Genomic DNA, 14785 nt, shown 5'->3' with positions numbered 1-14785 from the left:
GCTCAAACACGCCTAAAGCATTTGCATTATCTGCTTGAATGGTCCAAGACTCGTTTCCGTGTCGGGACCACCTGGCGAATCAATGTGCGATATATGTCACATTTCGTGTGGTCTCGAAGTCTTCTGCAAGATGGTGAAGCCCGGATTTAGCTGCTGATGTCGTCAGAAGTAACGACCGTCCTAACATAACAGAACTCCTTTACCACCGCGCGATTGTCGCCCTCAACTACTACACAGCTTCCCAGATGGTCTGAGGTTCCGGCAAGCAGGAACTTCGTGTTTTGATCGCATTGATTCTTAATCCAATTCTTGCTGCCTCATCTTTGAATCGGGTGTACGCCTGTACGGGAAGATTGTAGTACCATCATAGTCCGTAATTTGTTAATAAGGCCGCTGGTGGGACCAACATCAATTTACGTCATCATTCGCGTTTTTCTGCAATAGGATGTTGCACTTAACATGTAGGACCGAATATACTCCAGACTATTGTGCATGTAACATAAATCAAGTTATAAATTGAGTACTTTTATCGGGGCATAAACTGTACACTTGAGCAATAATTAAATAAAAAAAAATAATAATGATACACATTACACCCTTTTTGACCAGTTGCTACATACGCCACTGAGATTATCAAACGGATAATGGTTAAAGATCCGATTATCCCAAATGCTGTCAGATCGTTTTCGATAAAACGGTTACACCGTACACGGCATCTTGTTTATGTAATGTGGTGATATCATTGCTGCTGATAATGATTACAATCTTTTCGTTTTGAGGTGTTTTGGTGATAGCTGTAAAGTAGCGTCCTTGCAATTTCTTTTCTTGTGCAAATACAGCATTGCCCGCGATTTAAAATGCATCAAGTATTTTGTTCAAAGGTGAACCATTTCATGAAGTTTTGCATTTAATGGCATTGCAGTAGCCTCCTTCGTTGCCCTTTATGTTTATGCTTATCTTGCGCAGAGGATTTTTGAACCTGCAATTGTTTTGTAGGGGAATTTGGGGCAAGTGTGCCAACGGGGCAAGTGTGCCACCAAGCATTTTTCCTTAAAAACTTTAGTTTAATGATCAATTGTGTATACAGTTGGTTGCTTTCCAATGACAAGGTATGCTGAGCCGAATTTCATATTGACCAATCGATATTTCGCATTGTTTTGAACTGATTTATATTGAGCTTCAAAATTGTGCAGAATATTATAATTTTTTCATCCAACCAAATAAGCTCTCAAAAATCATGCGAACAATCAACCGAGAAAATATTTACACCACCGTATAGCTGAGAAAACGCGAAATTTTTTGTGGGGTTAGTTGAAAAAAACTTTCTTTTTGTCACTGAAAAATTCAATTTCAAAAAAGCTACAACTTTTGGGGTAAAAGAGCCACCTCTATTTGGGGCAAGTGTGCCACCATCTTTCATAGGCGCGAGCTGTCAAAAATGTAAACATTGTTGTAGCGTTCAGCGGTACGGTGCGCTTTTACGAGCGGATTCTACTCCGGAAAAACAGACCAGCAACAACCCATATTGCGATACAGTTTGTGATGAAAAGGGGTTCATTGGTGACTCAAGACATGTAGGAATACATACACTAGTGGTACAAACGTAATTATTTCCAACTATGTAAGAAATACGGTTATTTTAACCAGGTGGCCGTCTTGCCCCATACGAGTGGCACTCTTGCCCCATAGCCCAAAAAAGAACGTCTTTTTGGATCCTTTTTAAAACACTTCAAAAACTGTTTTGTTTGCACTTTTTTCAAGCGAAATTCATTTATAAGTGAGGAAATAGATGTAAAATGGTTATGAGATTGAAATCGGCTTTTGAATAACACGTTTTAGTGAGTTATAACTTGAAATGCTTAAGGTGGCACACTTGCCCCAAATTCCGCTACCCGAGAAGGATTATTCTTTTCAGCACCAACATTGCTTCGATCTTTGCAGATTTTCTATAATGGATTTTCCACTTTTAGAAAGATAAAACCGTTGTATTGAAATTTTGAAGCATGTGTATAAAAATGAACCATTTGAAATCGTCATTCTCCAATTTTTTGAAATCGAATTCATTGAATGCATTGGTGACTCTTGTGATATATTACTTTACTTACTTATCTGGCGCTACAACCGCTTTGCGGTCTTGGCCTGGCTCAGGAGTGTCCGAAACCGCTCACGGTCTCGTGCCTTCATCTGCCAGTCCGTAATACTAGCCTTAATGGCGGACGCCTCTACGCCATCTTGCCACCTTAATTTGGGCCTAGCACGCCTCCTCTGTCCTTGTGGACGGCCTTTGCTAGCTTTACTAGCTGGGTCGTCCGTTTCCATGCGTACAACATGGCCAGCCCACCGGAGCCTGGCGAGCTTGATACTTGCGATATATAAAGTGATATATAAGTGATGCAAATTTCAACGTCAGATTTCACTGTTCTGCATACACTGGTAACGTTTGTAGATTAGTGAATTTTGCCCTCAGATGATGTTAGAGAGATTTGTCAATTTTTAGATCATACGGTTGCCTCGGCACAATGTAAATTGACTTGCTGGATTTGGGAGAATGTCTCCAGTTTCCTTAACAGAAGTCGCCCTTTCGTCCCATGGTACGATCGTACATCCGTAGTTAAAAAGGTTTTTGAATCGTACTTACCATTTCAAAGGTTGTGTCAATTTCTTCAATATAATTCGTCCATATTCTTCGACTGAGATTCTAGAATCTCATCCAGATTTCTAGGTTTAAGTGTAGCGATCCATTGACGGAGTTGCGACTTTTCATTAATAATGGTTTACGTGCTTGGATTGGTTCCCCCCGTAGCAAGGATTGACTATCCGGCTGTGCGTGGTAATGAATTAAGTCTCGAAAGCCTGTATAGGCCGGCATGTCCGCGTAGGACGTTACGCCAAATAGAAGAAGAAGTAGCTTGGATTGGTCTTCCTTCACGATACATTCTCGTTAGCTTCATAATGTTCAATTTTCGTTCTAGTTCTAGCTTTACACTGTTTAACTTACTACAACTGCTTCTTACGAGAATCAAGAAAGGAATGGATTATGTTATACAATGCAGTGTGAACTCTGATGTGCTATGATTATGGTTACTGTATCATGTTACTGTACAAAACCTTGGAAACCTTCAATATGAAATATCCATGGAAACGGAGAAACTGATCATTTATACTACCTCATTATTAAAAAGAAAAGAAAACCATTACTATCATTATGCTTGTATGGTATGAGGAGAGTATGTTTGTTAACTTATTACATTAATTTTGTCACTATAATATAAATTTAACCCACTTTATTACGCGAAACTACAATTTTCAGACAAACTAGAAGTACTATGACATGTACTTACGGTTATATTAGTGGTGCTTGTGATGTTTGTGATAAATTTTTGCCATTGTTGGAAACTGATCAACGCGCACTGGAAGGTGAGATCGGGTGAGGTGATGATTTTGCTGCACATTGCCAAGGTGGCGTCTGATTTAATTAATTCTTTATTTCAAAATAATTAAAAAGAAACAAACATTCTCTCATGCAGTTCACGGTACATCATAATTTACTTGATTAAAGTGTATAGACTAATGGGGCTTCAATTGCCCACCACACAAACGCATCTTTCTGGCGTGCTGCACAACACACCAGGCACTATGTGATTGTGGCCGTATAGGAAAAAAAAGGAAAGAAAAGTCGAAGAAGTAAAAGAGAGAAAGTAGATTATTTGGAGTCGGCAGACAGTCGGCAGAAATAGAAATGAATTTAAGCAAGCCTGGACCGTTTGTAACCACTATATACGTTCACACGATGGGATGATCCTCTCCTACGTACACACCACGGTGGCGTTGGCTTTGGATGAAGTGATGGTTTGCCGAATTTGGAATACAACCAACTCTGTTCGGTTTCCTTTACCCTCGCATCGAGAGTCCGCAACAATCCGTTGCTGTGAAAGAGGTCCGGCGCCATGCTCAGTCGCACAAGCGTGCTCCTCCTTCGCTTTCAGGAAATACATATGAGTGTAGTGTGTTGGGGGAGTGGGTGGAGGGGTGGCTTTAATCCGATCATTAAGGTTTGACATGATCATTCAAATCGCACAAAACAAGCGACGACGACGACGGGGGTTGTTTTTTTTCGCTAAAAGAAGAAATTCATTCGCACGCTGCTCGCCAAAGGTAAAACGCAGTCGACGGTATGGCTCTGGCAGCACTGCACTAGCAATCGTTTAATCGCTTACGTTTGCTGGCCTGCTGCTGCTTTGTGTGCCATCACACACGTCCTTTTGCTTCCTACGTTCGCCTCTCTGCTCACTTCCGGCAAGTTCCTCTTTTTTTTAAAGCGAAATTTTTCCTCTCGAATGCTCTCGGCAAAGAAGCTTTGCTATCCCTGTCCCGATTCAGTTGGCCGTCACTTCCCGGTTCGCGCTCGGTGTCGGTGTTACCGGCGCAGTTGCCGACGACACCGGCGGGCAGCTTACGGCAGCGTTGTTTGGAGTGACCGGAGCGACGACGCCACTGACAGCGCTGTTGGCGGTGGTGTTGTTGGCGGCGCTATTGTTGCTGGTGGAGTTGTTCAGATCGGTCGGTTCGGTGCATTTCCACAGACCGTACGTTTTGCCGACGGTCGTTTGCCAGAGCCGGAGCGTGCCGTCCTCCGAGCCGCTAGCGTACAGTTCCCCGTCTGGACTGAAGCTGACCGAGTGCACCGGGCCAAAGTGGCCTTTGAACGATTCTGAACGAAAGATGGAAAACAAAAGCATTAATTGAAGGATGACATTAATCCCTTGGTGTTGTCACTACCCTCCCCCGAATCGTACCTCGTACCCACACTACTTACCGATCTCGTTGCCCGTAATGTAATCGTACTTGTACATCTTGAAGTCCTCTCCGCCGCACACAAAGATGTGCTTGTCCGGGTGCAGGCTGGCGGAGCTGACCCGCGTCGGTATGGTGATCTCCTTCAGCTGCGTCAGCGTTTCCATGTCGTAGAACGCGGTACAGTTGCCGTACGTCACCGTCAGGATGCTGCCGTCCTTGGACAGCTCGAGCCCGTTCGGGTGGGAGCTAAACTCGACCCGCGACACCTCCTGGCCCGTGCCGCGGTCCCACAGCCGCATCGACTTGTCGTCCGCGCAGCTGATGACGCACTTCTCGTTCCGGCAGAAGAGTGCGCGCTTGACCGCGCCGGCATGGCCGGCGTACGATTCCAGCGCTTTGCCCTCCGAGTTGAGATCGAACACCCGTACCAGCTTCTCGTTGCTGCCCGTGACCAGGTACTGGCTGTCGTGGCTGAACGCCACCGTCTTGACGATGTGATTGTGCTGCAGGCTGTGCACCTCCTCCCCCGTGACTGCATTCCATATCTTGCCGGTAAAGTCAGCCGCACCGGAGGCGGCCAGCGTGGCCGATTCGTTCAGCGCCACGCCCCACACCGCACCCTTGTGGCCCTCGAACGTGCCGACCCAATCGCCCGTATCGCCCATTCGCAGCATCGGTTTGCCATCTAGCGAAGGGAGAAATACGTTAAAGAAGAAGAAGAAGATGAAGAAGGAGAGCAAGAAAATGAATCTGGTAGAAATTGAACTTCCACCGACTGTACAAAGAAGGTCAGTATGACCGGAATTAAATTAATCAACCAGTTCATAGGATTTTGCTAGTCCTGCACAAAATTAGACAAATCCTTTACTTTACGCAGGGCAGACGTTAACTACGTTAGCAAAAAAAATATAGGGGAAAGCGGGGCAAAATGGACCACGACATTGGACTTCAGGCTTTGGCTTAAGCTCTTGCATCTTAGTAGAATTGTGTGATTAGAAATTTTAGTTTAGTATTAAAGTGTTTTATTAAAAAGAATGCTGGTATATTTCACTAATTCACGTGTGGTCAATGTTTTATCAATGATCAATGATAGAGTATACATAGAGCACATTTTTATTTATGTATAGCTAATACAGGGTTTTTTTTACTTGATTTCGCAAGCGTAGCAACACTTAACGCATCCGCAGCAATTGACAGGACAACGGCATCAGTTGTTTACGGAACGTCATCACGCTTAAGGCAACCTTCGCACTTGATATCACAAGCGTGGTACACAATATCACAACGGGTTTTACGGCTAATGCACACATCTGAAAATCGAAAGTGCAGAGTTAGGTAAAGTGTCCTGTCCTGTCCTTTGTCCTATCAATTGCTGCGGTTGCGTTAAATGTTGCTATGCTTGCGAAATCAAGTAAAAAACCCTGTATATTGTAGCGACCTTAACTTACACCACAGCCTCATGATGTTGTTCCTGTCCTGTACGTAAAAATACCGGCCATTTTACTCTAAGTGAAACATTTTACACACTTTAGCAAACATTGTATTAGTTAATTTATTCCATTATTTTGAAATTTTAGATTATGAAACGTTCATAGTATGCTTTAAACATGGAATTTGATATTTGAATCATTAAAAGTCATTTTAAACGTTTTAATTTGCCAATAATGCAGGTGACCATTTCGCCCCAGGTTCCCCAACAAGGAGATGGCACTAGACAAACAGGGTCACAACAACCCGTGCTGGCAGTTATTGTTGTTCTATTATTTTCAAGGGCCAGAGAGTATTTCATCCTATCGTTGTTGTAATTTTACGTACGTTTAAGCTGAGCTGAATCTTTTGCAATAAACAATCACCGCACCCGGTACAAACCGGAACCGCGAACATACGGTGTGACATTGAATGTCCAAGTTTAGAAAGGGATCAGTATTCTACTACGACTACAACTACCATTACTAGTACTACTCGACCCGCACTTCCAGATTTGCGAACCTTCGTGAGACGGACGCGCAGCGAAAACAAAACAGAAAGAAAGAGATGGAACAGTGTGAGAAAGAGTGAAACCGCCGCCAGCAAAAGGAAGCACAGCAGGAAGGGCACGCGAAACTTGTTTCCAGCGCACAGACACACACACACCGGCAGCAAGCAGGCGGCGAGGGCTGCTACTAGTGATCGCGATAAAGGGTGGGATGGCGTGTACGCGGGCACACACAACTACCGCCGTCCACACACCGTCGCGCACACTCTCATTGTCGCCTTGGTTACGCGGCGATCCGTGCTTGGATCGGTTATTGGTTGTTCCTACTTCCGCATCGTGTACCGCCGGCCAGTTGGGTTTGATTGATACACGACCGGCACGCACCGATCAGGGCCTTTCGTTGTTGTTTGGTTTAATGAAATCGAGACAGTGGAGCTCCACACGACTGTGCAGAAAGAGGGAATATGCCTGTGCGAGGCACTGGGACGAGCATCCCGGGCGTGAAACCTCGAGGGGCGGCGTGCGAATCGATCCAGCCCTTAAGCCTGTACGCACCGCTTGCACAGGGGTGGGGAGGTGATTTAAAAAAAAACATTGTTTTTATGACATCTGTCTCTTTCCTGTCCGCTGTGCGCTGTGGTCGGTCATGTGGCACCTTGTGAACGCGGTGGGACGCGATTTTTTTCTCATATCGCGGAAGGACCTTGGTGTCCCAATGACACAGTGAAATAAAGGTTGCCCGATGTGCACACACATTGCCGCTGAACGGTGCTAATGTAGGCGATGGGGAGGCGGGTGAGGAAGGAGTAGCGTTGGAAGGGATTGGGTATTTTCACTTCGTTTGCATTTAATTACTGCAATATCTATATTGTTAACGTTTCGTGTGTTCAAAAAGGGAGAGTAATTTGTTATTGGTCCGTAATTTTACACTCACTCTGATCGACCTTCACAAGCAGTTTAACCTTTAGCTTGCATGTTTTACGAACGCGCTTAAAATGAGAAAGTATTTTGGCTTAATTTCTTCTACCGATTTCGGGGGGGCGGGCCTTTTTTTGCTTCAACTGTTAGGTGGCTTCATTAGTCGGAAGCTGTTCTTACCTTTGCACGCCGAAATGAGAAAATATCCACACTCGGTCAGGCCACTAAAATCCAGATGCACGACGGGGCGCGTATGGCCGGAACAGGTCAGCGGAATTTGCTTCATGTTGGTCGTACAAAGAAAAGGGAAGGAAATCGGTGGTATATGCTACACTTTTCGCTACACGTACACCTTCTCCGAGCGAGGGGGGAGGTTTGTCGGGCGGCACACACTACGATTCACGCAAACACGGTGCAGGGAACACAGTTAACGGAGGTAGCGGAAAGCGAGGCACCGAACAGACAGATTTCTCCGCACGCACACGAAATGGCACAACACCACAAACACGTAAAGATGGAAAGTGTCGATGGCTGGAGAGAATGAGAGGTGATCTAGGGTGTTTGCATTTGCTAGAAATTAAATTGCTAAATTTCGTGTACCTAAAACCACAAGAGAGGAAAAAATGTCTCTTGTTTTCACGAAACCTGTCCCTGTCAAACTGTCGACCATGTTGGGATCGTACACCGTCGGCAAGCTGTGGAGCAGAGTGGCCAGATTGTTTTTGCGGTTTTCGGTAGGCGCATCAAAATTTTATCGGTAGTTTTCGGTAGGAGTTTAAGATTATTTCGGTAGTTTTCGGTAGGCTGTGAAGTGTTGAGCGGGGGAAGGGGGAAGGGGGTTGTCGGAGATGGAAGCTAATCTGACCCATGAAGAGCAGCACGAGAAAATAACATCTTTCATTTATTTAAAGGAGATAGTTTAGATTTGGTTCATAGCGGTCACATGAGGCCTTTCTGAGGTGTCGATCTGAAAATTGTACTAGGGAATTTAACCCAACTAATGATTGGGACGCTCTAGCAGCAATAGAACGCGATATCGAACATGAAAAATATATGGGATTTTACATGTTCGATGTGACAACCCACAAATCGAACATGTGAAGTCCTATTCTTTTTTCATGTTCGATGTCGTGTTCTATTGCTGCTAGAGCGCCGGGTTACATTATCTGTCAAATTGCATATAAAATTTTATCAGCGCGTTCGACTTCATGAAGTGCAGACACGGGCCTTAGTTATCTCTGTTGAAGTTCTGGTTCTGGTTCCTAGTGATTTCCATGTAGAGTTTAATACATTTAGTGATTTGGGAAATGGTAATATGACTTTTTGGTCAGTATTACGAAAAAAATCTGTGATTTACGGTAGGATAAATGAAAAATCGGAAGTTTTAGGGGGCTCATCTGTGAATCGGTAGGCATATCAAAAATCGGTAGGAATACAGATAAATCGATATTTCTGGTCACTCTGCTGTGGAGCTGTAGGCGAAATGTCAGCAGCGCGCATGGAAAGGATTTATACAGGCGGTCCCCGAGATACACGGTTAATGGGGACCGAAAACGACCGCAAAATACCGCGTATCTCGAATTTCCGCGTAAGTCGAATCTCATGATTTTTAGCCAAAATATCAATAATTTTCGTGTAATTTTGCAAGTAGGGGGCGGTTTTAGTCGCTTTATAAATTATTTGATATGATTCTGACGGAATATAACAGTTTTAAACGTTTTGAAATAGTTTTTAACATTCGATCAAAACGGAAATTATTTGGCAATTTACAATTGATGTGTCAAATCAGTACAATTTGTTCAACGAACTGTCAAATTTAGAAAACCGCGTATCTCCGAATCCGCGTATAAGAGGTACCGTGTATCTCGGGGACCGCCTGTACCAGCAAAAGCAAACCAGTTCAAATGAAAGCCGTTACTAGTGCTTGGAGCGCGAAAAAGGCCTTTTCCAACGTGTTGAATAATCCATTGAAAGGGTGCGCATGCAATTTTTTAATTGAAAAAAGCAGCATTACTTCAATGTATTGCAAAATTTGTATTTGTGATAGATGTGATTAAAGTTGTCGCTGTAAATTTTAAATTATTCCGACTTAAACAATCTTAACAAGGCCGTCATAGTTATTTTCTTTTCCGACTCTTCCTGTGCTTCCTCCAGCGAAGGCAGAGATTCGATTTTGTTCTGTTCTAAAATTTGTGGAATGTATGCAAAGAATTGGTCCAACCGCATGTGAAACGATTTGAGACGGGCGAGTGATGCTTTCAAGATGGTTTGATTCGACCGTTCCTGCTCAAGATCCATGATAACGTTTTCCTGCTTACATTTCAAACTACAAAAAAATGAAGGTACGACACAAATTGGAAGCTAATGTATGGGACAGTGGTTGATATGATTGCATACCTTGCCGTGTCTAATGTACAGCCGCCACGAACGAAATGTTTTGTATTTTCGATTTCAGCATCGAGCTCTTTGTAGACTCGTTCGTCTTCGTAAATATCTGTTTCTAGTTGCATTATTTTGTGTGTTTTCGATTCCATTCTACAGTAAAGTACCATTGTATAGTTTTATTGCGACTTAACGTTACAATTTTGCTTACTTACTCTTTAAGAATATTAGCTTCCCAAATACAGAAGGACGTATGTTTCAATTGCTCAATCGTGTGATGCACTTTTTCTTGCTCTGTTTGCAACGCTTCCATGCTTGGTGTTATGGAATCGTATCGTGATGGCCAGCGTTTCGGGTCGATCTAAAAAAAAGGGGAATGAAACAGGCTACAATGAATGTGTTTCCGTTTTGCTAATGATATCGATACATACATCACCCATGCTGGCACTTGTAATCGCTGTACGTTCCTTCGTTAGGATAGATTTGTGATACTTCAATGATTTCATATTGTGCGCACGGTCCATGTTGAATCCTATGGTAGATTTCTGTAGCAAAACGAGTGTGTGAGGACGATTTGATTCATCATAATACACAGTTAATGGGTCCTACCTTTAGCTCCTTATTCAATGAAATTACTTTATCGATCACGGAACGTCCGATCAGTGTTGTTTTGCGTATAAGCACCATTTGTTCTTTGATTGCTTGTTTCAAGGCAGCCAATGATCGATCGTTGTAGAGGTTGTCCTTTATATGCACATAAAAGATAAATGCTCGATTACGGGTTAAAGATACAAATTTTAACAATACAAATTTTACCTTGAACATAAAGTGCCCGATACGGCGATAATAGTTTTGAATGTTTCTAGCATTCCTTATCGATGCCTCACAACGACTCAATTGCAGAGCGGCCAATCGGGTTTTTACCTTCTCTTCCGTTGCTCTCGGATCGTGTGTATCGACCTGAATCCTGCAAGTAAATATTTTCATCTGAACGGTAATGCAAAACTGTTAATATTTTAAAATGTTTTTTTTTCTAATTGTAAAAAGCATTACCAACAAAGTGCGATAGCGTTCGCGCAATGAGTTAACCTTTAGCATCAACATATCCAATGATTTGCGCTTAGCAATGTTCATTTCATCGAAATCTGAAATGATTTTCTGCAAAACAATGTAATTTATTCTCTCTAACTCTTTCTCTCTCTCTCTCTCTCTCTCTCTCTCTCTCTCACTCTCTCTCTCTCTCTCCCTCTCTTTCTCTTTCTCTTTCTCTCTCTCTCTCTCTACTTAGTAACAAATGCGGTATTCGGCCGTACTTGCATATACTCGCTAGGAATTTCCAAGAACCAGTCTTGCTGTATGACATTCCGAATGTTCGACTCATTGATGGTGAGCTTTCGTGTTAGTGTTTCGTTTAAATTAAGCAAATCCTTTTCCACACTGGTGAAATGTTCAGCATGGCTTTCCTTTTCGGACAGCGTTTTGAGCCGAGCTAGCTCGAGGTTTCTTTCTATCAATCAAGAGCAGTGAATGCTTTAGGTGGTGAAGGGAAGGTGACTCTTTCTATACTTACCACTCAAGCAGGTATAATTGTAATATTGCGAAAGCTTATCATTCGAGGTCCAATCCATTATCACAAAACGTAAGTATTATTGCAATCGAAAGACAATTTAAGACTATAGTAATCAACAATATATACCGATTGTTTCGTTGAAAGTTCACTGGCAGTAAAACTCAATGGCTACTAGAACTTCGCGTTTGTGCTGTATTGATGGTAATGGAATACAGATTGTTAACAGAATCTCTCTCTCTCTCTCTCCTTCTCTCTCTCTATTTTCTCTCTCTCTCTCTCTCTCTTGTTGGCCTGTCCCGATAGAGCACGTCGATTTGGCATGGCCCTGTCGAACACCTTCTTGGACATAAGTCCGGCATCCTCATGACATGCCCCGGCCATCGTGCCCTGCCAGCCTTCGCCACCGTGGTTTAATCTATCTGTTATGAACTGCTCTATTTGCACTTATTACTTTGTTTACACATATTAGAACTTTTACATTATAAACAATATACACGAATATACAACCACGTTAAAACGTAGGCCGCGCGCCAGCCAGTGTGTGCGACAGTGTGCGTGTACATACTGTCGTCCTCGTGGACGTTGACCGGTGGCAGCGCAACTGCCACGGCAAGTCCAGGGGTCGGCACGCACGGCTGCCCACAACACTATCAATCGAGGTTCATCTTTCTCCTCTACGCTCCATGCTCTTACACACCGCCAAAGATGGTCCGTAGGATGCGTCGCTCAAACACGCCCAGAGCGTTTGCATCCTTCGTTCGAATGGTTTCTCGTGTCTCGTGAAATGGTTCTTCGTTCGAATGGTTTCTATGGACTCGTGTCCTTAGAGGACCACCGGGCGAATCAATCAATTTACCATCTCGAGATTGTCGCCGTCAACTAATACACTGTAGTTCCTCCGGCTCCCACAGTCACAAGAGCAACTGGTGCATTTCGACGGTAAGCCATATGAACCGGTCCAGCTCCATCACACCTTTTCAAGTGCTACTACCTCGAAGCTGTGGGCCCAGACCTCATCGTACAAGACAAGAGATCCGACGAGAGAGATCTGTAGTTCTACGTTCTGAGCTTCCAATCGCTAGTCCTTTCTCCTAGCAGAAGTTTAAATCGATTAAGTTGATACTGTTCTTCTTTTCGTTAACTCGTTCGTTACTGTGGTATTTTTGTGGAGGTGCTTTGCAAGGCCTCTCCTCCGACCTACAGTCTTGTCATAGGGTCTACGTTCGCTGTCTGTTTAGAGTCCTGCAGCGAGTAGTCAGCGCGGCCCTTCAGGAAGATGTATACGCTGGATGGAAGCCGCCTCTTACATGGAGAACAGACGCTCCAAAGTAAAGTTATGAAGAACAATTATCTACCGCCTCTCTAAATTTAGCCATGTAACCCATCCGCCCAATGGGTTGGGTTTCCCCGTATACCACCGCTTGGATAATCGAGGGACATGTTAGCGTTCTGTGCCGTTCTATGAGGACGTGTTGAGTAGGGGATGGAGAGCCTTTGTTAACCTTCTAGAGGTTTTGGATCCACCCCCGTATTAGCGAAGTATTGCTACAATACTGCCAACAAAACTATAACAGAATGGAATGGAAAGCATAATAAACATTCGTTGAGCCTACATAGATTATACATTCCTGCATTCAGAATTATGGATACATATAGAACGTTCTCATTATTGTCAGCTAAAATTGATTTACTGTATTGTACATGCATTTTATCTTTACGTGAAACTAATAACCCGTGGAGGAGAAAGTTAGTTAGAAAACTCTCAGGATATTTAGCTACAAACCAGGGCTAGCCTGTCTACTAATTTATTTGGGACTATAACAGCCGACGAAGCATTTTTTCGTATCTTACAGTTCCAATATCTTGAATAGTTGGGTTGTACAGTGTCCAGTACTCACATACTGCTCTGAAACATGATCATTGCCGAAGCGACTAGCTGTTTGCGAGCTGGACGATAATTTCAGAGTAGAGATGTAGCATATCTGCTATACAGAACTTATTATCAGCTATCAGCTATAGACACATTGTAACACACTTTGGAAAGCCAAACTACACCATTGTAACGCATTCATTATAGCACATTCAGCAAATCAGATACCATACAATACCATCACCAGATACCATCAGACCATACAATGGCAACACATCCGGAAGAATTCAGGCCACTTCATTCCTACAAATAACAGTTATCATACAGACACACTTATCAAAAACAACTACAGCATAAGCAGGAACAGTATATGCATTAAAACTCAAAACAGGAACTCAGTAACAAGAACCATCGTTCTTATCAATAAAAGACAAACGTAACTAACTTAGTGAAAACAATAACTTTTCAACATACAACCTGGAACCAAATGTGCGATACCCTTAACTTCTTTTGAGAATAAATAAAATCAACTCCGATTATGGCAGGTCAGATTCGTTCGGACTGCCCATCAAACATCCTTCGACTTCTCATCTAAAGAGTTTAGTTATGTCCCCCTACTCAAGGTAAGGCCTCTAAACTCAAACGTTTCCAGTAAGGGAAACCTCCTAAAGGTTTCTATGATGGTCTGGACGATCTAGTGTCGAAAAGTCCGCTTCGAAACAGTATCCACTTCAGTTCTGCCTATTTCGGCAAACGATGACCTTCCTTAACGATTTCTGGCCAACGAGTTCAATCGAGTTCGAACCACTCTGGCCAACGAGTTCAAAGTTACTACATGGTGACTGCCTCAAAATTGAATATACTATCGTGATTTTAAAATATTAGACGAGCAGAAACGGGATAGAATCATGAGATCTAAACGCAACTCTTCCTCTGGTGTCGATAAGATAAGCTACAAAATCCTAAAACTACTAAGTACAGAAAACACACAAGCTATAATTAATGACATCAACAGAATTTACAAAACGGGTAAAGTAGAAAAAAAAATTAAAAGAAAAAAAAAGTTGCCATCAACAAACCAGGATAAGACCCTAACAATGTGCCAAATCACAGACCGATTGCCTTATTACCAACAATAACTACGGTCAGAAAAACAGCGATATTAGAAAACATCCAGCATATAACTGAACAATATCAACTCTTACCTTCTACATCCTTTGGCTTCCGGAAAAATCGGGCAACTTCATCAGCGGTTGATTTTCTGACAAATAAC

General features: G+C 43.1%; 2 protein-coding genes across 2 annotated transcripts; both read right to left on the bottom strand.

Annotated features, from left to right (window-relative positions):
- Nucleotides 1-3439: 3439 nt before the first annotated feature.
- On the bottom strand, nucleotides 3440-8389 carry LOC1274869 (serine-threonine kinase receptor-associated protein). The gene is made up of 3 exons (XM_313892.5): nucleotides 7871-8389; nucleotides 4817-5482; nucleotides 3440-4711 (listed from the first exon to the last, which is right to left on the bottom strand). Exons 1-3 carry the CDS (start codon nucleotides 7974-7976, stop codon nucleotides 4377-4379), a joined length of 1107 nt encoding a protein of 368 aa, XP_313892.5. The 5' UTR covers nucleotides 7977-8389; the 3' UTR covers nucleotides 3440-4376.
- Nucleotides 8390-9700: 1311 nt separating this feature from the next.
- Nucleotides 9701-11920, bottom strand: LOC133391876 (uncharacterized). Its single transcript, XM_061648453.1, has 9 exons — nucleotides 11643-11920; nucleotides 11386-11579; nucleotides 11126-11230; nucleotides 10889-11059; nucleotides 10682-10816; nucleotides 10504-10617; nucleotides 10288-10433; nucleotides 10088-10225; nucleotides 9701-10016 (listed from the first exon to the last, which is right to left on the bottom strand). Exons 1-9 carry the CDS (start codon nucleotides 11698-11700, stop codon nucleotides 9770-9772), a joined length of 1308 nt encoding a protein of 435 aa, XP_061504437.1. The 5' UTR covers nucleotides 11701-11920; the 3' UTR covers nucleotides 9701-9769.
- Nucleotides 11921-14785: the final 2865 nt, after the last annotated feature.

The sequence above is a fragment of the Anopheles gambiae genome, chromosome 2 (genome assembly GCF_943734735.2).
Source record: "Anopheles gambiae chromosome 2, idAnoGambNW_F1_1, whole genome shotgun sequence".
In the NCBI taxonomy this organism is placed as follows: Eukaryota; Metazoa; Arthropoda; class Insecta; order Diptera; family Culicidae; genus Anopheles; species Anopheles gambiae.
Note: the sequence above shows the minus strand (reverse complement) of the source record. Positions and strands in the feature narration are given on the sequence as shown.